Source organism: Molothrus ater, chromosome 21 (assembly GCF_012460135.2).
Source record: "Molothrus ater isolate BHLD 08-10-18 breed brown headed cowbird chromosome 21, BPBGC_Mater_1.1, whole genome shotgun sequence".
Lineage (NCBI taxonomy): Eukaryota > Metazoa > Chordata > Aves > Passeriformes > Icteridae > Molothrus > Molothrus ater.
In genome coordinates this window covers 11246465-11273952 of record NC_050498.2, presented here as the reverse complement: position 1 = coordinate 11273952, position 27488 = coordinate 11246465, and the positions used below count along the sequence as shown (strand labels likewise).

Genomic DNA, 27488 nt, shown 5'->3' with positions numbered 1-27488 from the left:
CTGGTACATGATTATTCACAGAGCACAGGAGATCTCAGCTTGCTGGCAACAGCTCTGAGTCTCCTCAGCCAAAGCAGAAGTGTGTTATTCCTCATTGAGGCAGGTAAGCTTTGAGTGGAAGTGATGTGAAATGGTAATGGAGAATGCACAGATAGAGCCCTGGGTCATTTCCTTTTGATTAAGTTGCAAGAAATCAGAAGCTGTTACTCACTGAAATAAATCATCTATCAGCATTAAGCGTTTCCCCCCTCTTTTAATTATTGCAATTTATAGAGCTGCAAAAGGGCTGAATTTAAGAGGTGTAAATGTTTAGAGCAGTGGATGCACTGGGCCTTCTTTGCCAGCATCTGGAACTTGCCTATAGACTTATTTCAAATTAAACCATAAGCATTTGCATCTGTAAGCAAACAGTTGTTAAATTTGCACAAATAATCAATTTGTTCCATCCCAAGGATTTCCAATCAATATTGCATTCCAGCAGAGAAATAATGTAATAAGCCATTATTAGAATAATGTTGTGTTTGGTTGTTGATGCTCACAACTGACTTCAAATCTTTAATTAATTTGTAGATTAGTTAAATAAAAGTTTAAGTTAATAAATAGAAGTTAATTAGTTTTCATTCTGGTCTTTTTATTAAAATAGTTTTATTGTACTCCTAGTACAGATAAAATTGTCAAGTTTGACCAGAAATGGACGTAGCTTTTATTTCTCCACACTGGGGATGCAGGCCTTTTATTTTTGAAAGCAATTTATAAATAACAATATGAGTTTTTGTAAGATGCTGTGGAAACCAGTTGTTTTGGAAGCTCCTCTCTGCATGGTTCTGATTAAAGGTATTTTGCATATATGCTAATGCTTCAGCGATTTTCAACTTGGATGTATTAACACTTAGCATATGTCTTGTAGTGAGTGATTAAAAGAAAGGATTTCGGCTTTTCTGACTTGAGAGAAGTGAGCCGCTCCTGGTAAGCAGTGTTCTGTAAAACAAGAGTCCTCTTTACACAGTTCTGGAGAATGACAGTCAATGCATGGTTTCCATTTTCTTGGCTAATTATAATTAGCTATATATTTGCAGCAATATCAAATTAAACATCATTAACAATCCTTGGTGAAATAATGCAGAAAGTACATTGAAAGTAATTTTGTTGTGCCTCATTACATGGAGAGTGGGTAGAAGTGGATTAAGCGTTAGTAACAAACCTCTATGTTTACAAAAGCTCAGAACTTAATTCTGATGCTGCTGTAGATTGAGCAGAAGATTTTGTTTCGTGACCCAGAAGAAATTTGAAATTTCCATTTATTTACCCTTTTTACTCTCCCATATTGCTGCCACATAAGAGAGCTGAAGAGAAAATTTCTGGGTGCATGAGTGTAAATAGTCTGAGGAACAAAACAGGCCCAGGAAGGATGTTGGTTTACCTTCAGTCACTCGAAAACAACCAACCATGAACTGGGTTTGTAAAGCTGAGGTAGTCTGAACTAAACCAAGTCTTTTATACAAAATTAAAATGCTTAATTCTTCCCTCCTTTTTGGAAGACTTTATGCATGCATGTAGTCTGATTGTTTTCTGGGTAATGTGTAGATGTTCCATACTGATGAGAAAAGTTAATGCTTGTTTTATGTCACTTTTTCCCCTATGTGCTGTTTAATATTAATGATGTAAGTTGCTGTGTCAAAATATTAAATAATTGTAGCCTGTACAGGAAAGGAGTTTTATTTTAACCTTTGAAAACTGTATTTACATGTTTTAGTATATATGAATAATGCATAAAGTTAGGCACTAAGGTTATTTTCAAAGTCAGCCATTTCAGGATTAAGCTGTAGAAAAAAATAAAAGAGTGGTTTCTTTCCTCTTGCTCTCCCCCTTTCTTTAAATTCCCCAGGATTCAGGCAAAAGCACTGAAGTCGAATGCCATTAGGATTTCTCACTAAACTTCAAAGCTTAATTTAGTCTCTGCTGGAATAAAGAAAGGCATCAAACAGGCACAGTGGAATCCATTTAAATGAGTGACTGTGGAAAAAAAGAGTGTTTCTAAGAAAACAAATGTTCTGCACATTCTTTTAACAGAAATCCTCCACCAGAGCACAGTGACTCAGGTGCAGCTGTGCCCCGTTCCCTGGGGCGGTGGGTGCTGTCCCAGCTCTGCCCTCCCTGCTGCAGGGTGAGGTCCCGGCCCCGTGCGCCCGGGGCAGTGCAGAGGCTCCTCAGGTCTCCATCGAATGAGTGTCTCCATTCGCTTACAGTGCCTAAGTGACCCCTGTCTCCAGGCAGGGACTGGCCTCCTGGTCCCTGCCTGGGGGATGTGGGACCAGCTGCCCATGCAACCACATACATGTGTGTTTGTGTGTGTTTGACAGTTTTCCAGAACATCATTGTAATAGGGTAAGGCAGCATGGAAGATTTGGTTTATTTTCCAGCATATTTGATGCTTCCTGAAAGATGCAGTTGTACTGCAGACTGCTCCTTTATAACCTCACTCGTCAAAGAAATGTTCTTGTCATTAGCAAGGTGTTGCCTTTAAATCACTTCCCTCTCTGTGTTTGTCATTCACTGTGACTTGATTTTTTTCTCCTATGAAATGAGCTGTATAATTTTGCTATGGTGGTACTAAATGCTTTATTTCAGAAGTATTATAGGTTAATGCAGCTTCTGACATATCTAAAAATTCAAGGGCTGTGATTGTCTGTTTTGCCTTCGGGATAAGCACTCATAATCCAGTCACTGTGTGACTGCAGCAACTGCTCCAGATAATGCAGTTTGCTTCCAACCCACCCCACCGGTGCAGAACAGACCTGGAAAGGTCTCTCCACTGTGGTTCATAGGACAAAATTATTTTTGTTATCAGTACTTTTAAGAGCTTGTGATTCCATAGCCTCTCCTCCCCACACACCTTGGAGCCCTCCATTGGGCATGCTGAAAGGCAACAGCAGCAAAAACCATGGGGGCAGCTGGATGCTGTTCCCTGCACTGGGGCAGCACCTGAAGGAGCTGTAGCCAAGACTTTGGTGAGCCTTGAACTGCAGAAAAATCCCAGTTGGTGTCTCCAGGGTGGGCAGGAGGCAAGTTGGTACCTGCAGACCACCCTCCTGTAGGCCAGCGTGTGACAAGCAGGCTCCAAGAGCAGGGGCAGGACACAACTCTGCAGTAAGAGGGCAGGGAGAGACTGCATTGATGAGATCACATTTCCTCAATCAGAGTTGATTTCATTTAAAAATCTTTGGGCCTTTCACATCATCTTAACTATTGCATAAATATTTAATAATTTGCATAATAATTTCATAAAGCATTTAATAATGCACTTCCATTGTATTCCTCTTCATTTTGCTTGACAATGATTCATGTGATTAAGAGAAGCCATTCTCCTCTTTGCTGCTCTTTCAGGTAGCTTGGTCAAAACCATGCAGCCATTAGTGGTGATCATGCCCCATGTCTAGAAATGATACACTTCCCAATAAGATTTTAACATTTTCTGTGAATTGCTTTGTATGCATGATGGTGCATGATGGTGCAACCTGAGGGGCCTTCAGACTGAAGAACCAGGGTGTGTGGATGGTAAGTGGAGTCCTGTGATGGGAAAAGCTCCTGGTCTGGGAACCAGCAACTGAAGATAAACAGGTGCTGTGTAGATGGAGCTGAGAGATGGATGTGTTTGCTGGTCTGAGTGTGCAGGAGGCTAAAAAATGTAACATCATGGTTCAAAGGGGAAGAGCTGATTTACAGTCCATTGTATACATATTTTGTACAAAATGTATAAAAATAAAGAGGTAGCCCCTGTGCCTCAGCTATTAAGAAATGGTTGGCTACAAATTCTTTTTTTGTTAAACAAGCTGATTTTTGGCATTACAGAGCTAATGCACATTCATAATTTTTGCCAGCTCTAATTTTAGCCACCTAGAATCTTCATTACAGGACATATGTGTAATTAAATTGCCTTCTTGAGAGTTTACAGCCAGTCCTTGCTCACTATTTGCAGATTTGAAATGATCAAAATGTTTTTAAAATGATCCTGTAATGCTAGACAAGACTGGAAAGGCAATGTAATAAAATGTCATTCTCATAATCTTAATGTTTTGTGGTGGGCCCAAATCCTGGTTTGTGGTCTCAAGCATGTAATTCAGTGGGGCTAAGAGCAGTTTCTTTCTGTGAAGTATCTGTGCTCTTTCCATAGGCTGCGCTCAAACTTTGTGGGATGTGACCCACATCCATCAACAGCAACTACTGCCCAAATGAAACTTGGAAGACCTTTAATGCATAATTTCCAAAAGAATCAGTTCTTTACTAAGTCAGAGTGGAGATGGTGATAGTCCTGTTCTGTAGCATCCTTATTTATCTGCTTTATGGGAATGTTTCTGTACCTGGGTGTTTCTGTACTGTCTGTGGTGTTTCGTACTGGCGTAATATTATTTGGGTTTTTTTCCTTGGAGTGCAGGGGTGTGTGAGCTGTGCTCCTGCGTGGGGGCTGCATGGTGTCCCAGGGAGGGCTGTGCCACCCTGCGCAGGCACCTCAGTCTTTATCTGGGCTTACAGCACCCAAACTGGGTTTTTTTGAGCTGTATCTCTTGCATAAACAAAAAGAATTCCTGTTTTCCTTGTGAACCAGCTCAGTCCACCGCAATCCCTCACACCTTTGTGGCCCATGAGACCCTTACTGCCAAGGAAGGCACTGAGCATTAGAGATGGGGGTGTGACAGCCCCACAACAAGCCCCATACCAGGCAGGTGGCACAGAGATGAGCCACATGTGGGGTGTAAACAGGGAGAGGCTTGGGTTGAAGGGTACTCCATGTCCTGTATTGTTTTTAAAGCACCAATGATACATAGGCAGAGGAAGTTCAGCTCCCTTTATATAAACTTGTTTTATTAAAATTAGTATTTTCACTCAAATTATTAAGAAATCCTTTACTTCACATGAACAGAAGCATCTTGCAGCAGGGCAGCTCCTTTGGCCACAGGGATTAACAACCTCCAAGCTGCCCAGTGGCCCAGGATCATGGGCCCAGCTGCCCTGCCAGCCCTGGGTGCCCCTGTTCTCTCCCCACTGCACATGGCAGGGTTCTGTCCCCACGGGCTCCTGCAGGGTCAAACACACCCAAGGTGACTGCAGGAGTTAAAAATCAAACCTGTATGGCTGCTGGAAGGGGCTCCAGAGCGCAGCTCTAAGTAGCTGTGGTTTTCCAGGTTGGACTGCCTTGGAGTTCCTCCAGGGATTTCAGGGATGAGGTAGGGGATGTGATCCTACCCCTGCTGGGGCCAGAAGGACTGGGGTTCACCCCCTTTGCCCCTATTCTCCAGGTCTTCCCAGCTGACCATTTCTAGAACTAAGAGCACTGACCATGGTGACATTTGTCTCTGGTGTCCCCCCAGATCCACCATGACTCTCCAGATGAAGAGATGGAGATGCAGAAAACTGTGTCAAGCCCCTAGCACAGGTGGCACTCCTTTCTCTGCCACCCCTCTGGGGTCTCCTCCATGCCCCTGGAGCCAGGTTTGGGGCTCTTTGGGACTGACAAAACCCAAGCATTCCCAACTGCTGCAACAGCTCAGCAGCCTCCACAAGTATCTTTGCCATAACTGCTGAAGAGGTCTGGTCTTATTTTTTTTGTTTTGTTTTGGTTTGGTTTTTTTTTTGCTTTTCTTCTAATTTGTCTGTGGGTTTTGTGGTGGTTTTTTTTTGGTTTTTTTGGGGTTTTTTTTTTGTTTTTTTAGGGTTTTTTTTTGTTGTTGTTGTTGTTGTTTTTTTTAGGGTTTTTTTTTCTGTTTTTTTAAGAAAAAAACAAAACTTCATTTTTAACCACAGCAGTGTGATACCAGCCTATCATCTTGGCACATACTCCCTGGGCAGCCCGGAGAAGTTTCTCCCCTTTAGGGCTTCATCCACTGTCAGGATGTATCTGTTGATAAGATCTTTCATTTCCTGGGTGAATGGCTCAAAATTCTTCTGCTTAGCACCAGACCGCTTGAAATTCCCGTCCCTGTTGTTCTCCACACAGAGCAGCCGGTCCTCTGTCACTGTCACATTCAGAAACTCCACCATCTCCTTCAGCTTGGGGATGAGGCTCTGCTTCAGGTCCTCATAATGGACAACAAGCAGGCGCTTCCCATACTTCAGCCACTCCAGGACATGGGAGGCCCACCAGGAGGCATAGCTGTTCACGAAATCTGGCCACTCTGGACCCCCAGGAAACCAGGAAAATGAGACAGTTAGAGACAGTTAGCCATGCTGCATGTCAGCAATTTTCCTCTGCTTTAGACATTAATGATACCTTGATCTCTATTTGATCTTTTTGATAATTTAATTTCCTGAAGTCAATACAGTCCTAGTGAAAGCTTTTGGGCTGGACAAAGAGCATTTTGGCTGAAATGTAACAATTTGCAGTTTGCAGTATGGGAAAGCCATTCCCAGCAGACTTTTTCTTTTTTCTGGGGGCTATTTTGTCAGTTTTTGATGAATAGGTCTTGAGTTGTGACTGATGAAAGGTGATACATCAGCTTGGGAAAGAAATGTGCTGTGACACAGGACACTTCCCCCCAGCCCTCTGCCAAGCCACAGCTGTAATGCCTAAAATATGTACAAGGAGAAATGGAAGCCAAGTGGCTTTTCTGCTGCAGAGTCTGAATGCAGCAGTGTATCCAGTGGGGAAATTGCAGTCACCAGCCAGTTGCCAGTCAAACACCTGAAGTGTGGCAGGCAGGTTCTGAAGCCTTTCCATGTGTTCAGGGGACACTGAATTTCAGGTCCACTTATTGCTATTATCCTTATTTTTCTGCAGTGCAGTAGCACCTGTGCAGTGCTGTAAAATATCCATCATAAAATGTCACGCTCCATTGGATCCTCCAGATTTAAGTTAGATTTCTTATGGTTATTACATGCTGTAGGGGCAAATTTTCTTCACCTCAGCCTGGCAAATGGGCTGTGCAGAGGAGCCTTGTACATGGACATGTTTTCTATGCCCAACAGTGCAGTGATGCTCCAGTGTGCCTGTGGTAATGGTGCTGCACTCCCTTCCCCTCTGGGGGTGGACATACAGCAAGACCACAACTGCTCCCACTGTGCAGGTGCCAGAGGTTTTGGGATTGATCTCAGCTGTAGCAGGACTCAAGTCCCACTGAATTTGTTAGCAGCACTCACTCAGGTGTTAGTGTGTCCCCCCTCCCCAGCACACTGAGGAGATGGGTTTCAAACCAGCTTGTGCTGGGGTAATGCTCACCTTTGCTCTTCCAGTTGCGGTCAGTGGCATAGCCCAGATGCCCGGCGTATTTTCTGTTGAACTCTGCCATCAGTGATTTGTACGGGTTCCTTATCAACAGGATCGCCGAGTCAAACATTTCAATCTCTGTCTTGCCACTTTCATGTGTTTTCACACAGATGGTCCTTCTACTTCTCCAGTGGTCTTTTTCTCCTTTAAAACCTGTTTTACAAGACAGGATTGTTGGCTGTTTTGCCTGATTATATGTCTGTGCCTTTTCCAGCTAAAATCATTCCCTACAGTGCTGTAAAGCTGGTGTGACAGTACCTGTCAGCTAAACGATGGCTGGAGCCCCAGCCACCACTCTGGACACGTGCTGGCAGCCAGGCTATCCCTCTGCTGGGGGAGGCATCCTCAGCCCCACTCTGCAATGAGGCAGCTTTTCACAGCGCTAGTGCTTGATGCTTGCTGAACCTCTGCCACTTCAGGATACTGTTCTCCCAGAGTAATTAGTAATGTTTGAAAATTTAACGTACATGTTTGCTGAAGGGTCTTACCCGCAGCATTTAGGTAACTGGTCTTTTGGACCAGCTTGTCAGGTGGGAGCAGCACGTGTGTGTGCATGGGGCAGCAGTGCAGGCAGTGTGCCCATTTGCAAATGGAGAGCCTGGCTGCTGTCTGTGAGGGCAGCTGCCTGTCAGAGCAGCGCGCTGCTGGAGCTGTCCCTGCTGCCATCTGCACTGCAGGAGGCTGCTCGGGCCAGGCATGTTTAAATTGTACCAAACATGCTGACAGCAACAGTCGTTGCTGGCTCAAGCAGAAGGATGATAGGGCAATAAGTAAAGCTCTGTGCTTTGGAAGGGCTGCCTGTGTCCCATCTCTTGGGCCCACATACCTTTGTTGTAGAGGGCTCCATCAAAGTAATAACTTCCTGTGTAGTATCCTGTGGCGTGCTCTATCAGATGGCGTGCCCATGTATTTCCAGCCCCAGGAAAGCTTGACAAAGCAACAAACACTTTGGATTTGGTGGTTAAGAATTTCCTGTCTGTGCAGCGGGTGTCTGTGAGGAGAGAAGATACTTCATTGTTAGTATTGTGGCTTTTTAATAATTCCACATACAGCTCTCGATTATAGTTTATTGCTTCCTTCTTCTCTCTCTTAGTAGTATAGCGCATAAATTTGGTCTGGTTGTGAGTCAGCTACTTCCTAAAATTAATTCAGCTGTATGAGACGAAAGAGATTATCCTCAAAGAGGTTTCTGCTGGCTTTGTGTAAGGCAATGATTTTTTGATAAAGCTGCAACAAACCATTGTACTTGCCAGCAAGTTGTCTTAAAAGGTGTTGCATAATGAGAGAATGGAAAGATGCATCTTCACGAGCATGATTGCAAGAGGGGAATTTAGAGAAAGACTGTTTCCTAAATTGCTGCCCGTGTGGTGATACCCACTACTGTGGCTCCGACTGCTGTAAACGAGGTCACTTTTACCCACTGCAGAAGGGGCACAGGGGCTGTTTCCAGCAGCGGTGGCCCTGGCACAGCGAGGCTGGAGCTTGTACCTTGCACAGGTGTCTGATAGACCAGGCAGTAGTCTCCCCCAGCAGCGCTGCTGGCGTTGTGGCTCCCGCTGCAGCGCCGCCCGTCCGTGCCCTCGCGCAGCGAGAAGTGCCTGGTGGGGTATCCACAGTAGCATTCCTGCCCTCGGATCACGGCCAGCGGGAACTCCTGCAAAAGAGGGAAAACAGATCAGTGTGTAAATGCCATGGCATCAGCAGCCTGCAGGGAATGCTGCTGCCATGCAAAGAAAATAAATCTTCACAAGGCCACTGCCAAGATCAAAGCATTGTCATTCTAAAGCTCATGCTACTTTCCTGTTACTGTCTTAGTATTTGTAAATTTTGAAATTCAACTTGCTTCTAGATAGGAAGCCTACTAAGGTGTGCAATCATGAGAAAGTTAGTGTTGTTTGCAAGGAATAAATTTCTAAGGAAAATTCTTGTCTGTAAGAAGTGTTTTTTAATGGATTTGATGCAGAATAAATCAGATTTTGGTGTACCAATATTATCAAGGAAGGTTAACAGGCTGCAAAGCTGTGTAGGGGTGGGGTACTAAACCCTAGCTGATGGGCTAATACTGGTAAAAATTAAAACAATTTTGAGGGAAATATGCTAAATGTTTGCCAAAGAAATTAGCAGTTGCTTACTGGCCCTAAAATTCAGGGTTTTTACAGTTTACCAGAAAGATTTGGGTTGCCTTAGAGTCCCCCATGGGCTCTCTTGGTGGCATGGGGCTGTGTGGGCGGGCTGAAGGAAGTTCAGGGAGTATTTGAGCGCAGAATGTTCCAGTCCATCTATTCCATATCAACACTTTTTGCCTTTTAAAAGTCTTTCGGAGTCTGGGAGCATGTGACAGGACTGCTGAGCAGCTTATCTCTTGCTCTTTCCCATGCATTCATCCTCTGATAAGGAGTCGAATGCAACTCGTGTGCTATGTGTGCCCAACAGCCAACATTTACTTAGCGAATGAGATATGACATTGTCAAAAACTATTTACAGATTTGATCCAAGGGCAAAACAGTTCTGAGTTTGCTTGCAAACAGAAATTTTTCCTTTACAATGAAGCAGTGTTTCTCAGTTTGAGAAATTAGTAAGTGTCCCTGCCCTGAAACAGAGCCTAGAATAAAAGTGTTCCTTATACCTCATGCCAAGCAGCCTCTGCAAGTAATGAACTCTTCTGGAAGGCTGGAAGTTCTGTGAGGCAACAGAATAACTGCTCCTCTGTACACCTGCATCTTCAGAAGGTGATCAGTGCAGGGTGCCAGTGGTGCAGTGTCTGTCCCCAGGGCAGGCTGACCCTCACCTGCACAATCTTCCCACGGGTTGGGCAGCACATGAGTGAGGAAGGAGAGAAATCTGGAGTGGGTTTTGCATGAGAAATCTCAAAATTTTTCTAATATCCAGTCTAAACCTCCCCTGGTACAACTTGAGGCCGTTTGCTTATTCAGTGGGAGAGGAGGTTGTGCTGAGGCCATGGGTCCTGGTCAAAGCACTGTAATCAGCCAGCTAATAGTTTTAATCAATTTTGTGATGCTGCAAAAAGTAATTGAACGTTGAGTTTAGTGCATGAGGCTGAATGAGGCTGCAGGCAAAATCTGACCATTTAGTGAACCCTGTGTAGAAAAAACCAGCCCCATTAGAGTGGGGAGGAAGGGAAGGGAACCAACAGCCACTAAGGCAGAGGGTGCCCTGCCCGTGCCCTGTGATGGCTCCCTGAGTGGAGCCGGCTCCCTTGGAGGGCACTGGAGCCAGGTTTGGGATGCTGCCAGCCCACATCCACCCTCTGGCAGCATGTCTCCCTATGAGCTGCAGCCACCTCCCCCGGGGGCAGATGTGGCTCAGGGCTTGATTGGAATGTGACACGGAAACGGTATCGATTTCCTCTCGGTCGATACTCATTACTTAGAGCAGCTTGCCTGTGTATCATGTCTGGTGGCACCACTCTCATGACTTTCCCTCCCGCCATCCCCACTCTAGCAGTTGGACCAGATGCATCACTGGGTATTTACTCTGATGAGTTTTGTCCTTTAGAAACTCATTTGCAAATTCAAAGCTCTAAGGCACTAATCTCCGTCCTTCCCTCAGTAGATTAGAATTTAAAATAACAATAAAAGAAAGGATGTGAAATGAGAACTGTTCTTACTTTCTTGGAGCAAAATTCAGAGCACATCTCCACCGTCAAATTGGGCTGTATCAAAGAGGCTGGAAAGGTGTCTGTTAAATTTTCTGGAGCTCTAAAGCATCCTCGATAGATAACATTCCTTCCTGTGGGGATATGAAATAGGTTTCTCTTAAGAAAACTATGTCCGTAGTATCCTGCCTCTTTTAAAGAATAATATTAGGTTCAGAAGTCAAAAATAATAAAATAAATTTTATATCACAAAGGCTGCAGAAATAAGAGAAACTGTAATATACTGTATAAAAATGTGTTGCAAATTGTGTGGTATTGAAAGGAGCACATGCCTTTATCTCTGCCATGGGAAGCAGCGCTGCAGCACTGAATTTGAGTTAAATTCCACCAGTGGAGGGCATTGCTATTGTTTGCAGGTCCCAGTTTCCTCTGAAGACCTGCTTTCCCCTCAATGAGTTAAAAGCCCTGATAAAAATCTACAAAACTTCTGCATCAGAAAAGGAAAGGAACGGAAATGACTCCTGAAAACCCTGACACACCACCAGACCCACTTTCCTCTTCAGCTGCCCCTCTGCTCCCACACCTTTTCGGGCCAAGGGAGTTTGCTGCAGCCTTTCAGACTCTGAAGCGAGTTTTTGTCAGCTGCTTAGGGAGACCAGCTTCCACTGTGTCTTCGGCACCAGCCTCTGATTTCACCTGCTTCTGTAGAAACACCACAGAGCTTGGCACTATTGCAGTTGCTCCCTTAAACGGTATTGCCAGAACTGATGTGGGAAGTGAGTTGAATGACAGGAGAGACGTGGTGCAGTTACAAAAAAAAATTGGTTCTGCATTAATTTCTTGGCAGAAATTTCTCTAGCAAGAGCCTAGAGCAATCTAAGGAGAAGCTGCTTAAGTTTTATTCTTGTAACTATTCAGATAATTTACTAGAAGCAGAGCTGGATCTCTGGGATGATGTGAAAATAAAATAACTCCACCCAAGCTGGAAGGAACAGGAGTCGACTCAGGACCAGGTCCCTTTGAGCATGGCACCAAAGAATAAAAGGAGTGTTTGGACTTCTCAGAATGTTCTTGAAAGGTCTTCTACTAAATTTCACACTGATATATAATTCCTGAAACAAAATGTTTACAGACATGTTTAGCGCTTTCTCAGCGGTCAGGAAGAAAGCTTAACCTGCCTACAAGCGCATCGGGAGGGAGCAGGATGCATCCGTGGATTACACTGGAAACAGCCGGATCTGTGTGGTCTGCCCACTTTTTTGGGGAGAAGGACACCCTGAGGCACGCAGGACTGTGGCCCTCTGGCTGCCACAGCTGCACACTCTGGGCTTCCTTACCATGGCATGGGGGCAGGAGTCGGGGGAGAGACCGAGAGGGGCGACAGCAAACCCTGTCTGGAAAGGTTTAAGTGGAGATGTCACTGAATCTGCTCCCTGTAAAAGACTTATGTGAGGTCTGTGCTCTATAGTACACAGTGTAAATCATGGGGGCCTTTAGAGTCTCAGAGTTACATTCTAACATACTTGTTCGCTGTGATTAATACTTCTGTTGGCCCCTCAACTGGTTTGTGTCAGGGGGATTCTTCAAACAGACAACTGTCAGGTATTACTAAGGGCAAGAAAATTACAACTCTAGCTTCAGGCTAGACTAATTTGAGGAGTAATTAATTAATACTTTAAAAAAAAATTAAATGCTGTCTTTTCCTGAGGAATGTGTATATATATTTCATACTGGGGTTTAAACAGTGATGCATGTCCTGGGAAACCTGCCAACATGCCTGTCATCCTGACAGTAGCAATTTAGGTCTGTGCACCTTTGATATATAATTTATATGTAGCTGGTTGGATTATTGTACAAACCTTGACTTGTCTTTAAGAAGAAATGAGGGACCATCAATACTGGCACAACCTAAGGTCTTGGTGCTTCTTCTCAGCAAATAATATCCATAAGGTCTTGTGAGCTTGCCAATTGCAAAGAGTGATCAGCAGTTTAGATCTCTTATGTGCTTTGTGTTTGCCTAAAGGCTTATCCATGGAGTCCTCCATGGCAGCTAACTGAACGATGGGGTAACGATAGATTATCTAAAGATGGAACAAAATTCCCAACTCCTGCTGAAACAGAACTCCATGGAAAAGCAAAACTCTGGTCTCATTTCTCTCGGGAAAGGGATTGATGTGGCTTTTTCTGGCCCCTGCTTATTCCTCACAGTCACAGATTACTCATTTTGTTTAGGATCATCTGAGCATAGGGTGGCCTTGATCTGAGTAATTTTCTGCCCTCGTGTTACAGGGCACCTCTTCCAAGGCTGTTTCTTAAACATACATGGGTTTGTACCCCTTCAGCAGAAACCAAAGGGAATGGGTTTTTCAGCTGAAATTGTGCTTCTGTTGCAGTCACTCTGCACTGTGTTGAGTTTCCTCCCTGGTGGCAGGAACCTCGTCTGTGGCAGCCCTGAGGCAGCGTGCCAGGCACATGTCCCTGCTCTGGGGTGCTGAGCAGCACTGCTATTCTGGGTAGGAGCCAGGAACCAGACCAGCAGCAAATGGACATTGTGCCCTTCAGGCACCTTTGTTCTTTGCCGCTTCAAACTCTGGTGACAAACGGAGTGAGACAAGCAGCAGGGACAGCCTGGCCGTGACATCTGTCCCTCGTGGCCTCCCCTGCCCGGTCGCACGCCCACTTACGCAGTGGCCTGGCTCCTGCCCGCAGCTGCTCCACGCTGTAGACCGAGAGCCGGTTCAGCCCTCCGCACACGGAGCCCTTCTCGCCCTTGCACTCGCTGCTGCACTCCTCGGCCTTGGCGGCGGCGGCCGGCAGCGTGTTCCCGCAGTAGCACTCTGCTCCGAACGCCAGGCCCGCGTAGCTGTAAGCTCTGCAAGCAGAAAACAGCCACTGGCACAGAGGGGCCCGTCTTCTGCTCCCCGGTCTGTACCTGAGGGCACGAGCCTGTCCCCGTGTCCCTGCATACAGCCTGTGCTCCTGCTGCCTTGCTCTGGAGCTGAGTGCATCCTGGAGACAGCGTGGCCTCCTCAGCAGGGCAGCCCCTCAACAAGACATGGGCTAGAGACCAACGTCTATCAAAAGATATCTATCTTACAAGGACTCTTTAACCAAACAGTAATTTTTGTTCAGGACAATAGAGAATATAATGTAAGTAGCCACGGTGCCATAGAGAATAGAGAGCATTGTAGCAGTCTGCTTCAAGCAGAGAAGCAGACCTGTGCTGTGCCTGAAGGTATGAGATAATAATTGTTGTCATAGATGCTGAATGTTTAACATAGGAATGCTTTTCCCATTTCAAATTCAGTTCCACTTATTGTCAAAGAAGAGAAAACTTGCAGTGAAAAAACACCACTCACCTCTCAGCACAAGCTTCCTGACAGTGACCTACTGTCATTTTTCTCAAGTCATAAAAGACAGCTCCCTTCAGTGTCCTCTCCCTCGAATCGTGAGTGAAGCAGCCCATGTAGGTGCCTGTGTGCATGCAAGACCAGGGTTAGGCAATGCATATGGGATGAAAGGGAAAAACCCATCCCAGGCTTATCCAGTGCCTCAAGCTGCAAGCAGGACTGCATTTGGTCAAGTCCCAACCTGTCTGGGGTCCCACACCCTCTGCAGACCGCTCCATTGCTGCTGAACCTTGGTAAGGGGTCAGTGCCATTGTCCTGTGGAAATGGGCTAAAAGGAAATGAGACTCTCCCTTCCACAGGGGTTGCATACCCAGGTCCCCAACCCACCCAGGACTGCAGCTCCTGCATGCAGCTGCTGTCTGCTCAACTCCCTCCTTGGGATGACAAAACATGGCACTTCTCTAAAGTACAGGAGAATGTAGCCTTCAAATGCTAAAAACTTCCAGAAATCCTGTTGGATTTCTCCCAAGTGTTCTTTAAAATCTCTAGTTGATAATGAGATGGTGCAAGAGAAATATTAAGAAAATCAATTTTCTTTGGATATATAGAGTTACATTAAAGCTGTAATGGAAAGATAAATTCACTTTTAACTAGGCAGCACAATGTAGCCATCACACTGAGCTATCTCCTCCCTGGTGCAAAGGAATCTCTTCAAATATGTCTTGCTTTACTTAGCATAGGAAAGATAAATGTTTCTCTTAGACTTGCATTCAGTGCTCAGCCTAATTTTTGTTGTCATGAACAAAATACTGTAAAAACCCAGGCCATTTTTTAATATACAATTGGAACGATGATGTGGAGTCCCACTATTATACAGCAATTGTATGTCTATAAGTACATTTTATCATCAAAATATGAAGGAAAAAGGAAATTTTATTTTAGAAATAACAACATTGAGATGATAACACAGGGAAATTGACTAATGTAAGCACACATTAAATAATGTGGATAGGAAAAGAATGTATGGTGAAAAGTGAAACTAAAAAACATTTTATTAACTAATTCACAAGAAAAAGGAAGTTTGAGTTGCTCCATCAGGGATTTTGGAGCCAGGAATAGTAAATCAAACGTTTCAATATCACAAACACCACAGTAGATTCAAAGACCTGCACACGGTAATTTGGCAACATGTAATTAGAAAATTCACAAGCTGTGAACACACACACCCAGCACACCATTAACGAGGTGGGAGTCATGCACTTGCAACGAAGATGCTCCACATTTTACTGGAGACTTTTGATTTGGGCACTTTGACTCAAACCTGTAGCAGCAGAAAACTGAGGATGTGGGGCCAAAGAGCCTGAGTGGGGGTCCTGAGCAGGCCAGCCACCATGTGCCCTCCTCCCTGTGTCCCTCCCACGCCACCACCACTCTGGCAGCATTTCTCATTCACATCCTCCCATGAATGAGTCACGGAGATGCCACAGTCTCAGAGCAGCATGTCATGTTGTGTCAGCAATACAATCCCTGTCACCTTGCATCCTGTTCAATGGCAGAACCAGGCATGGGGAACTGGAAAACTCCATCCACTGCGAGCAATCAGAACAGAAAACTCTCACAGTTGTACTAACAGTATTTGTCAGTGTCTCTGTCAGGAAAAGTGTGGTCCCTACCCTGAGCCACTTGCAATGTCAGCAGGTGAGAGCCTGACCCTGGAGAAAAAAAGGACTTGGGTTTTCTCACCAAAGGCCGCGTGCTCCTGGGTGGAGACAGAGTGAGGTAAAGTGAGCTGGGAGGTTCACAGCAGGCTGGGGACATGCCATGGTTTGTGGCTTGGGTTAAGGGTCTGCCCAGGGAAGCCTTTGAAGGGCTGGCTAGCAGCCCCTGGGGCAGAGCTGTACTGCCTCATGAGGATGACGCCTCTGGGCGTGCACAAGCCCAGCCTCCACGGTCAGCAACGCTGCTCTGCTGAGCAGGAACCACAGGGCATCACTGAAACATCATTAAGCATTATAAGCACGGAGGAGTTCATTAGGTCTTGAAAGGGATCCATAATGAAATAACAAGCCTCTAAGTTTACTAGAAATGAATTGGAGAAGATAACATGCTCTACATAGGTAGTTAAGTTTTAATTAATTACCTTCAAAGGCATTCCAGTGCTTGTTAACAATATTGTTATTAATAATGTCCCTTCATGTTCAATCAGATATTCAAATGATGTATATTTGAATCTACAGTTCAATATGGTGAGATGTACAAGTAAATAGTCCTTCTGGCCCCTCTCATCAGTAGCTAGAACCTCAGCAATGCACCGGCTGAGCAGTTCTCAGTCTCTCTGCCACCAAAATCTGCCACCAACAGGGTGTTTTGAAGCATCCGTGGAGCAGTTCCAGCTTAGAGCTTCAGGTAACTCCAGCAGTTCAGTTTGCCTCACTCACACTGTATGACTCATCTCCCACCACTATCACCTTCTCATTCCCATTTCTAGAGACAATTCCCTCAGTAAGTAGCACAATGTGGCACCCATTTTGTGGGATTTTGTGCCCTTCTGTTTGGGCAAATTTATTCAACAAACTAAAAAGCAGTTCGGAAATGTAGTGTCTAGTCATTCAGATCCCATTCCTGTTTTATTATCAGTGAAACATCTCCAAGAACAACTAATTCTAAAAGGCAAAGCATCAAAGATTACAACTCATACTTTGCAGCTGTAGTGAGGGCACAGCAGTCACCCAGCATGGATCCTCTGTACTTTGGCCTAGGGATATGCCTACAAGCTGTTTTGAAAGTGGTGATGAGCAAGGAGGAAGGCAGACCTGCAGGGCTGGTGGGGATCAGCAAAGTGCAACCTATGTGTGTGCCAGAAAACGGGCAGGGTCCGTCCCTTACCTTTGTGCTCAGCAGTGTGCTTCATTGCTTTAAGCCCTGCTGTCTGCAGGGGCTCCTGGTCACTGCTGAACCTGTGGAACCACCTTCTCCTCAGCTGCCTGAGCTCCGAGTTGCGGGACATGAGCCAGTGTGGGCTGTGCTGCTGGCCCAGGGCTGCCTGCTGCAGCGCATCCGTGCCCACCAGCAGCCGGGGGTTCTGCAGGCTCCTGGGCTCTGTCATGCCAACCCTGCTCATCTCCTCGGGCACCGGCAGGGCCTGGTTACTGGGGGTCCCACGGGAACCTTGCTGGAGAACCAAGCGGGTCCGCTGCAGTAGCAAGAGGCTGCCAGCCATCAGGTAAGCTGCTGTGAGGAAGAAGAGCAGAAACTGGATCCGACGGAGAAACTTCTGTAGCCTGAAGAAAGCTTTGGCCATGCCCTTACTGAAACTGGCCCTTCACGCTTCCCAACAGGCCTCCAAAATCTTCGCCTGGCCAGACACTCATTCCTCCCATAAGTTCAGCCCATCACTTGGGTGCCTTCTCCTGATGAAAAGCTTCTCCCAGCTGTCTGCAGCAGAGACCAGCCTGGTGTGGCACTGCTGCCAGCCTCAGGCACCTGGCTGCCCCAGGGGCTCCGTGGGCACCCGGGCTGGTGCCTTCATCGTGCCCTGCCGAGCTGCCGAACCGCCGATGCTGAAACCTGAAACACCAAGGGGTGTAAGGCTGGTTCACATCCAAATTGAAAACATCCACCATCAGGGTGACTTTCCCCCACCCACCCCTTTTGGCTTTATCTGAGCATTTCTCCATCTGTTGTTTATAATTATGCAGGTTAAGAACTATAGTCAAATGAGAACGATTGATTGAGCTCAACCAAGTTTCAGATCTTCTGACTTTTTTCTTTTCTTTCTTTTAACTTGGAATGCACAAGAAATACCTTAATGATGAGGTTATTTCTCTTGGAATGTTTGGAAAATAAGTTCTTTATTTTCTTTTATCAATAGCCAACATCTCCATCCTTTGTCACTGGATGAACAGGCATCTTTTTAGGGAGGTATTACCAAATTCCTTCCTTTCAGCTAAACAGTAGCTCAGCTACAAATGAAGATCAGAAGAAAACAGAAGTGTGGGTGTGTGGGAGGAAAAAAGAAATTGCATCAACTCACAATAGATAAGATAATAATTATTAATCTCTGTGCAGCACAAAGAAGTTGGGCTTTATGTTGGAAGGATATTTGGAGGTTCTGTGTGTGTTGCCTTAACAGAAACCAGAGATCCTGCTATAATTTTTTTTAGTGAATTCATATTGCCAACTGTTGATGTGGGAATGTGTGTGGAGAAAAACTAGTGAATGTTTGAAAAAATTTCAGCTCAAGTTCGGCAGATCTCTCTTGACTGTTGCTGAGCCTTGCAGCTTTAGTTGTGCTGATGTGTATCACGATGGGATTGTCTGGGCAAGAAAAGCTCCTTTGTACTCTAGGGAACCTTTAACCTCCCGTGGCAAATAAAAGCTGGCTTATCCCCATAAATTCCTGTTTTCCCAGTCTATGCTTTCTCTGTGGAGCCAGGCAAGTATTGAGAAAAGATGCAGTGTTTTCCAGAAAAGAAAATATTATGACTTTTGCTTAGCTTGCAGTTGGGGCACACTCCTGAAATCCACAGTCCTAGCAACAAACATCTGCTCACTTATGCTGCTTTATTAAATAAATGTTACCAAATTAGTCTCTACCCATTCAATTTTTCATTTGGTTGTGCAAATTCTTTCTTTCTTATACAGCAACCAAACCAAAGATCCAAAACTTCTACAACAAAAATAAATTAAGGCTCAGTTAAATCTTTTGTCAGTTGAGCCTGAATTTCTTTTTGTGACTTTTAGCCTCAATTCCTAAATGAGCCTGTCACAAGCCAGGAGTCTCTGTCTCTAATTTTACAGTTCAGGTGATCTTGAAGACCTGATTTTGGTACTCTTATTACTGGTATTTTTTGAAGTACATGTATGCTGATTTTAACTGTAGAGGACTGAGTAATATCCAGAAGTATTCAATGTGCTGATTGCTACTCTTTCTCCAAGGGCTGGTGAGCACAAGCAGGTGCAAAGCACTGCCAAGCTGTAGCATCTTCAGTGAATTCTGACTGCTCTCTCTACAGCAGAAGTTACACACCTCCCTTCGGATCAGCTCCAAAGCCAAAGAAAATGCATTGATTTACACCAGCTCAAGAGCTGACCCCTAGAGTTAAATCTCTGATCAATGTTGTGAGTGCTCAAGAATTGCAGTAAAAGGGTCAGATGTACCGAGACAAATGAATGGAAAATTAGCCATAATTAGATCCTGCAGGATGTTACTGCACTAATTCATCTGAAGCAATACTGTCTATGAGCATAGGTGGGATTTGATTCACTAGTTGTTCCTGCCACGGGGCTACTGTAAACTCGAGCTGTTCCCGGCGGAGGCTGTGTGATCTGAAAGCAAGCAGCGTGCAGGTATCAGCCAGCTGAGATTTGGGCTGGGGATGCCCGTGCTCCGTGCAGAACCTCGCGCTGGGGCTGGGTCAGCAGGGCAGGTGCCCGCGGGGGCCAGGCTTTGCACGCTGCCCAAGGCAGCCCTGCCCAGGGGAGCTGCTGAGAACCTCAGCGGGGAGGTGGCAATGGCTGCACTCACACACCAGCTCAAAAGGTTTAAGATTTCCCCCTGCCAGCAGAAAGATAAGACTGGATAAATATATCAGGTTTGCAGTCATTTCTGCCCATCTGCAATTCAGGGTTTCACAGCTTTTTTGGTTTATTCACCTAGAGAGAGATGCTTCAGATGAGTTCTCAGATGAGTCCTTGTTGCTGGTGTTGGAGAGGCTGTGCTGGGATAGCTGGAGCTTTCTGGCTCATCAAGCAGTGCCCGCAACTTGGCTGGAGAAGGGCCATCAAGACCATGTAGCAAAGGTCAGGCACATTATGCTTGAAACTGCATCACCGGGCCAATTTAATCCCTTTTAGCGCCACTTGTGTGGTTGGTCAGTGGATTTTGATAGAGTTTCTCCATGCTTGCAGTGATGTAAAATGGAACAGCTGGAGGCCACATCAATGCCAGGATGAGAGGATCTGGCACTTGCCTGGGCAGCACGTGGCAATGCCTCCTGGAGCCAAGGGAGACTAGTCTGGCCAATGCCTGCCCAAACATCACCTGGGCAGGGCATAATGTTCTGCCTCCACATGAACAGCATGGAAAGCTTGCTGTGCATCAGCAGAACTGGGGAAAACACCCAAGGTATTGGACCTAAATGAACTGTGCAGCAGGCTCTGCATCCAAGCAACAAGAAATGTTTGTCATTGCTCCTAGTGCTCTGCCAAGTTTGTTTATGTATTTGTTTGTTTAGTAAGGAGAAGCTGTTTCGGAGTCTCAAAGGGGTAACTTTGCCCTTGCCCAGTGGCTGAAAAAGTTTAAATGGTACGATGCAATTTTGCTGCATTCAACATGATGTGTACGAATTACCTCCAGATGCACTCACCCTTAGAGCAGTTGCCATGACAGTACATCCTAGTAAAACCCAACCAAATAAATAAGCAGACTCTCCGCCCACAACCACTGCTGCAAATGTGCAACTCAAAAATTAAATGTTGCTTTTTAGTAGGGAAATAGCAAACTGCTGCTGAAATAAAAACTGTCATTTGATTTTTCCATAAACTGCATATTGCAATATCATCAAAGTATGCCTAAAAGAGCTGAAGTGCATCACTTCTGATGATTATATTTAAAAGGAAAGACTAAGGAGGAAATAACTAGTATCTGTAATAGAAAATGCGGCATTTGTCTTTTTCATGTGTGTTTCACCTAGAATGAATTAAGCTAAATGAAAGAAAACAAGTCTTCTATCCCTGTTTATCAGTTCTCACAGCCAAAGGGTCTTAGAACCATAAGAATTGGAAGTTGTAAGTAAAATCATAAAATTATAATTGAAAGGACAATGATGGATAATTGATGGGCAGTCAGAACTGTTAAATGGCAGAGGAGACCTCTAGGTGAAGAGGGCAATGAAAGGGTTAACACTGCACTGAAAAAAGGGCAATAATTAGCACTGGAAATTATCAGCTTTGGGCATGCTGAGTGGAAGCATAGATCTACAGGGTGCTGGGACTTCAGCAGGGAAAGGATCTCTTGCTACCAAAAAAGTTGCTATAAGGAAAAGCAGATCAGTACCTTGCTTCCAAAATGAACTTGCAAAATGTGACAGAGGATATCACACTAGGCAGCTGCATTAATGTGTTTGTAGAGAGAAATAAAAGAAACATCATAAAGTTCTTGGCAATTCTACTTCCTAGCTGAAGGAGCTTTTTCAGTCTTTTTAAGGGAAGACTGAATATTTTCAGTGAATGCTGGTAAAGGCTGAAGACATTGAAAAACAGCCCCAGATTTGCAGGTGAAGGGTTGCTTAACTGAGGACTGTCCCTTGATGTGTGCTCAGTGCAGAAGATTAAGTCAGTGCTGCATTGACAGCTGCAGGTCATCAAGAGTTGGTCCTTGTCTAAAGACCAGCAGGATTTTGCAAATTCAGAGTTGTTGGCAAGGAAGCAAGATGATTTTTCCTGTTGTAAACTGAAGGGAATTGGACTCATGATTACTATTTTTAGAAAAATCCATCCCTCTTCAATGTCTCTCCTTTCTTTTGTCAGCTTTCTTTGAGGACAAATGCAGTCAGGCCTCAGCTGAAGGATTCTGTCTTGCAGCCTTTTCCTTGGGTACACACTGCCATTTTCTCAGTGTTTTGGAAAGTCAAGACAAATATCAAATTGTGTGAATGCACATAGGAAGTAAAACGCTTAAGAAACCACAGATTTGATGTTGGGACCCTGTCAACTATTTGCAGTTCCCTTTATTCCAATCATTCTGAGAAACTTCAACCACTTCTTACAACTTACAAAGTTTTCCTTGCTAGAGGATGTGTCTCTGCTGACCCCACAAGTCTCCCAACAAGGGAGGTCTGCCAACAAGCTGGAAATTAGGTAGAAGCACCCAAATTTCTCCACATGCTGTGGTGACAAGTCTTGCAGCTTGAGAGGGCTCTCCAGTGAGTTTACCATTGCTTGCTACACGTGGGCTTGATACAAGATGTAATCAGATTGCAATGTTATCTTTGATGGTGAGATTGTGTTAAAAACCTTTAATAACACTGAACTGTGATAAATAAGAAAAAAATACTTATGTGGAGTTAGCAGAAAGATGGAGAAAAACTCTATAGTTCATGAACTGGTCAAATCAAGTTGAAAGTAACACAAATTTAAAATATATATTATACCATTTTACAGAGACAGATAATTGAGCTTTGGAAGGGAAAGGCAATGCCACAGAGCAGAGCTGCAGCCTGAGGCTGGAGAAGTTGGCACTAACTTGTGCAAATCCTATCCCAGTGGCTCTTTCACCAAATATTTGGCTTTTTAAGACCAATTTTTTAGCATACATAGGTATAAATGCAGACAATAATGTTGTTGGTGAGCCTGAGGTGAGGGATGCAGAGGAGCCTGTAGGAGGCAGATGGTCCAGCACGGCTTATTGTGAGAGTGCTGACTCGGAAAGTGCTAAGGGACAGCTTGAGCAGAGATCACAGCATGGTATTTCTCCATTAATCCCACACTTTTTACCTAGCTCAAGTCATAATGCAGTAACCAGCAAGACTAATTCCATGCCAGTATGGAAGAGATGCATGCAGACACATGCATACACGCATTTCAGGTGCACATGTGCATCCACATCCATGTGTGTACATTCTGTAAACAGAGTGATGTGTGCTCCAGAGGTAACACACAGTCTGCTGTCACCATTCTCTGATAAACTGAAAGCTTTCAGCAAACTGTTACTGTATTTCAAAAGATTTAATTAGCAATAAAACATTCATGTATGATGTATGTTCTTAGGTATTAAAAGAGATCAACCACTGAGCAAATGATTCTCTATCTGCAGTTTCCAAAAGCTCCTATGTGGTCTGTGGCTGAAGTTTTGCACAAGAATGTTGTAACAAATGCACCATATATTTATGTATATATTTATGTTTGCCTTAGCCCACAAGATCTACAGATGAGATCTTTCCCTGTGTGCAAGGAAATCTACTAGAATTAAAATAACATACAGCTCTGTAAGTTAATCATAGGTGTTTTAGAAGTGTCTTTCATAAACCCTTCAATATCTGAATTCCTGCAACATTCATCTACTAAACATTGATAGAGTCTACTTATTCAGCACAGTGATGCTCCAGAAACTGTGGGAGAAGCTGAGCATTCCAGCCTGCCTCACTAGGCTGTCACACACACACACTGGCAGTATCCATTGCTGACTTTTCAAGTCAAATGTTCCATGGATGCTGGGGAAGGGCATCTCGAGAGCAACCTGCAGCCTTTGTAAATAATGCCGCTCAGCCCCTTTACTTAGATGCTGTGGATTAATTTAGTAAAACAAATAGTCATTGAGGCTACAATGAATGCTCGAAAAAGTTGTCCGGTTACTGCTCGTGCCCAGGCCAGCTGGCACACGGCTCGCAGAGGCAGATACTGAACGGTGTAAGAAAAAGAGGAAAAACCTCACCTTTCTTTTGTGGCTGAGGAGCCCTTGTTGTAGGCAGGCAAAGTCCTGTACAATCCAGTGAAATATTACAAAAGGCCGTAATGCATATCTGAAAAGCTGATAAATCCTGCTCCCTCTGCCCTTCCCTACTAATCCTGCTGCTGCCTCCCGCTTCCAGCGCCGTAATCCTGCGCGCCGCGCTCGGTGCCGTGCCCGGGTCTGCGGCGCTCCGCTCCCTCCCGCTGCCCTGCCGGGAGCTCGCCCAGCCCCTCTCCGCGCCCGCTCACCGCTGCCGCCGTGTCCCTCCAGGGCTCCCCGCGGCTCTCCGGGCTCCCTGCGGCTCTCTGGGGTCCCTGCGGCTCAGCGGGCCGGGGCGCCGGGGTCCTGCGCCCTGCGGGAGCCGGCCGGAGGGAGCCGCTCCATGGCCTCCTGCGCCAACAGGCAGGATGGAAGCGGCGTCCGCGCTGCGCTGCCAAAATCCTCAGGCACAGCCAGCGCGCTCGTGTTTCATAACGCTCCCCTGCCCGGGGAAGCAGCCTCTCCTCTAAGGCTGCTTCACAGCAGAGCTCTGCAGCCTTCTGCAGCTGCCGACGTTTGCAGACCTACCCATTCCCTCTGCCTGGCTGTTTGTCCAAACGCACGGATGGCTGCATCGGCAGAGAGCTGAGTGGCAGCAGCAGCAGCGAGAAGCCCTAATGCGATCAGCTGAACGGATGCTCCGCGTTTGTTTCTCGTGCCTCTTCCCACTAGGGGCACATCCCTTCAGAGCTGCCCCTCTGGAGACCCGGACCCCTTCCCAACAGGTCGAGAGGGTCCCGGGAAAGCGAGCCCCTGACCGCCTCCCAGCACCAGCTTGGAGATTTCGGGCAGAAAATTGTTATTCTGGGCACAGGTGGCTGGAAATAAATTATTTATAAATGTGAGAGCTGAAAGGCAGTTGCCGGTGTGCTCAGGATTGCCTGCACTGCCACCTTCCCCGCATGTTCCCGCTCTGTCCTGCTGCTCCTTCACGCAGAGATTGAGCAACTGATAATTATTCTTAAAGCATCTGCATTTAAATGGCTGCTGGCTGCACCCCTGCCTAGGGTTTTGAAAATACCCTATGGTCTACACATATTTAATGAAACCTGTGGAGATCCATCTCTGGGAGTCAAAACAGAATGTGGTTATGGGACCAACCTTTGGTTCTTCTCTGTGCCAGAGAGTGTGGATCAGAAACATCAGACCCAACACCTGCCTGGCTGTAAGAAAACAGCACTTGGGGTTTCTTGGATGTGGGAGGAAAGAGGGAATTGGAATGCCACCTGGGGACTGATCCTATTTCCTCTCAGTATGCTGCACATTGCTTCATGCTCTGACCAGTCCCATGGACTTGAGTGATGCAGGGGTGTGCCTGTCTCCATGCAGTGCACCCCATGAGTGAGGTCTGAACCCCACAATGGGATGCTGACACTATTTAAATGACACTTGGCTTTCCCATCTCCACATGACTTTGGAGAAGAGGAACCTGGTTGTTCAGCTCAACATGAACGACTGAAGTGCTTTTGCTCATAACCAGTGTTCTCTGGGACCTGATGGTCTGAGAGGGCTGCAGTCCTAGAGTGATTTGGTGAATTTTGATTAACGGAAAACCCTGAGGCTTAGCAGTGTAACACTCAAATTTTAAAATGCTGATGTGTGGAGGTCTATTCTCAACCCTAAGAAGATGTGCGTCTGTTAGATTGCAACCCATCCAACCTTCATGTAGGTGTACAGCTTTAAGGCTGAAAAATTGTGAAATTAATTTAGTTTTACTGAAATTAAATTAATCAAATGTTAACTGTAATGACATTTTTAAATGTGCTGGGTTGGGGCCTAAATCAATAGAATTGCAAGACTGTGCCCAGGTGAAGCAGTGACAGAAAATGCAGTCAGCATTCTCAGTGAGAAAACCTGATGTGCCCCACAGCACGTGCGTGGGCAGCAGGGCTGTATGGAGGTGTGTGGGCAGGTACAGGCCCTCAGGACCTTTGCTGCAGGAGGGACGGCTGGCGGGATGACCGGGCTGGTAAATCCAAAGGGTGTTCTGACCAGGGTGCAGACATGGAAAAATGATACCCAATAGTACTAAGAGAAAAGGGGCAAAACACAGGGAAAACAACCTGTGTGCATTATGGTCATGCTGTGAAATGAGTCACTGATGGGAGAAGTGGCAGCTGGAGGCAGTCTGTGTCTCAGTAAAGTCCTGGGCACTTTCTTTCTCTGCTTGATGGTTCTGCATGGTTGTTGCACAAAATACAGCAAAGAAATTTGGAATGAGTGGCATTACTTTTAGAATCCTGTTGTGGGAGCAGTTCTTGTGCTAAATGACTCAAACTTTCAGTCACTTCAGAAAATAGTCTCAATTGTAACAGTAAGGATCAGTTCAGAAAAGTGACAGGTTTTGCCAGTGCTGTTTCAAGAAGAAATATCTAAAAGACTGTGTGGTTTCCTAAAGAAATGTAATGTAGCAAAGGGTCTTGTCCTTTTCATCTAATAATCCTAAATACTCAGGGATTAGGCATTCCATGTAATGCCTACCTACCATTTTCAGCTGTTTTATGAAAGAACTGAGCAAACCAGCTGTTAAGTGACACCATGCTCTTTTCACAATGACTGTCTTTATAACATACATGCCATGTTGGTGTATCATAGGGAAAACCGTGAAGTTTAATATGATTATTGACAAATCTTTGCATGATCTCAGAGAACCCTATAAATATGCCAGGCACAGAACATTTGTTGAAGATTGTGCAGATCAGTGAGGGATCTTACACTCCAGGATATCTCTCAGAGTTTGCTTTGGCTGTTGGAGTAAAGGCAGATGCTACAGTGGCAGTGCCATGTGCTCTGTGCAAGTGACACTGCAGCACAGGGGCTCATGTGCTGCTGCTGGCTCAGGTGGTGGTGGAGGGTGGCTCAAAAGGGTAGAAAGAGGTGCTGGGAGGTGCTCCCATCTTTACTATTAGCATCATCAGGTGTCTCAAACAACATTTGACCACAGTCTTTCTGTTAATGCTTTTAGCCAAGATGTTTGAACCCAGCCCTCAGCACCAGGCAGCCCAGGACATTTTGGGGGCAGAAGCTGCCTGGAGACTTTTAGGACAGTGTGAGGTTGTGAAGTTTGGGGCCAATTCTCTTCACCAAATGGGGGGAAATAAAATATCTCAACTCTTTGTCTTGGATATACACTTAGATTTTTTTTCCAGCTCAACTCATAACCTAAATTAAGTGCATGTTGTGCCTAATTCCCATTTAGAACAGTAATGGATGTAACAAAACAACTCATGATTAGAAAAGTGTAATGATAGCCTTGTGTGGAGTTAATGGAATGAAAGCTTTGGTGAAGCTCTGGATCCAGGCAAAGTTGGGGGTTTTTCAGCCTGGAAAGGTTGGGTCCCAGGGCATCTGTTTTCTTCTTTCCGCTGCTATATCCCTAGGCTATAGAAAATCCTGCAAAGCACTGCAGTGTGCCCAATGAATATGAGAACAGTGAATGTTAATTGACAATTTTGTTTGCTGTTTGCCTTCGTTTTAGTAATATACATCAAATTATGCTTATAGTTGCACCCACATACACCCAGAGCTCTTCTGCTGCAGCTACTGGGCTTATTTCAGATTTTCCTGTTCTCCTTGATCTTCCATCCTCTGTCAATGCAATGTCTCAATTGTTTTGCCATGCTCACTTCTTCCAAAGGCCCAGCTAGCTCTGGAGGCCACTCTGGGTGGAGGGTCCTGGCTCCACACACTGTGGTGTGCCAGCTGTCCAGGCTTGCACTCGCTGTCCTGGGAGGGCAGAGCCATGGGCTCTGCCTCCCCCGAATTCGGACGCGC

General features: G+C 45.4%; 1 protein-coding gene across 2 annotated transcripts; it reads right to left on the bottom strand.

Annotated features, from left to right (window-relative positions):
* Positions 1 to 4833: 4833 nt before the first annotated feature.
* Positions 4834 to 24631, bottom strand: WSCD1 (WSC domain containing 1). 2 transcript variants are annotated; one of them, XM_036394946.2, is made up of 10 exons: positions 23924 to 24631; positions 23658 to 23702; positions 17111 to 17791; positions 14234 to 14348; positions 13559 to 13746; positions 10887 to 11008; positions 8747 to 8912; positions 8085 to 8249; positions 7211 to 7411; positions 4834 to 6170 (listed from the first exon to the last, which is right to left on the bottom strand). In XM_036394946.2, the coding sequence occupies exons 3-10, from the start codon at positions 17523 to 17525 to the stop codon at positions 5818 to 5820; spliced, it is 1725 nt and encodes a 574-aa protein (XP_036250839.1). In that variant the 5' UTR covers positions 17526 to 17791; positions 23658 to 23702; positions 23924 to 24631; the 3' UTR covers positions 4834 to 5817. The 2 variants fall into 2 exon arrangements, with proteins under 2 accessions (XP_036250839.1, XP_036250837.1); XM_036394944.2 differs by lacking the exon at positions 23658 to 23702.
* Positions 24632 to 27488: the final 2857 nt, after the last annotated feature.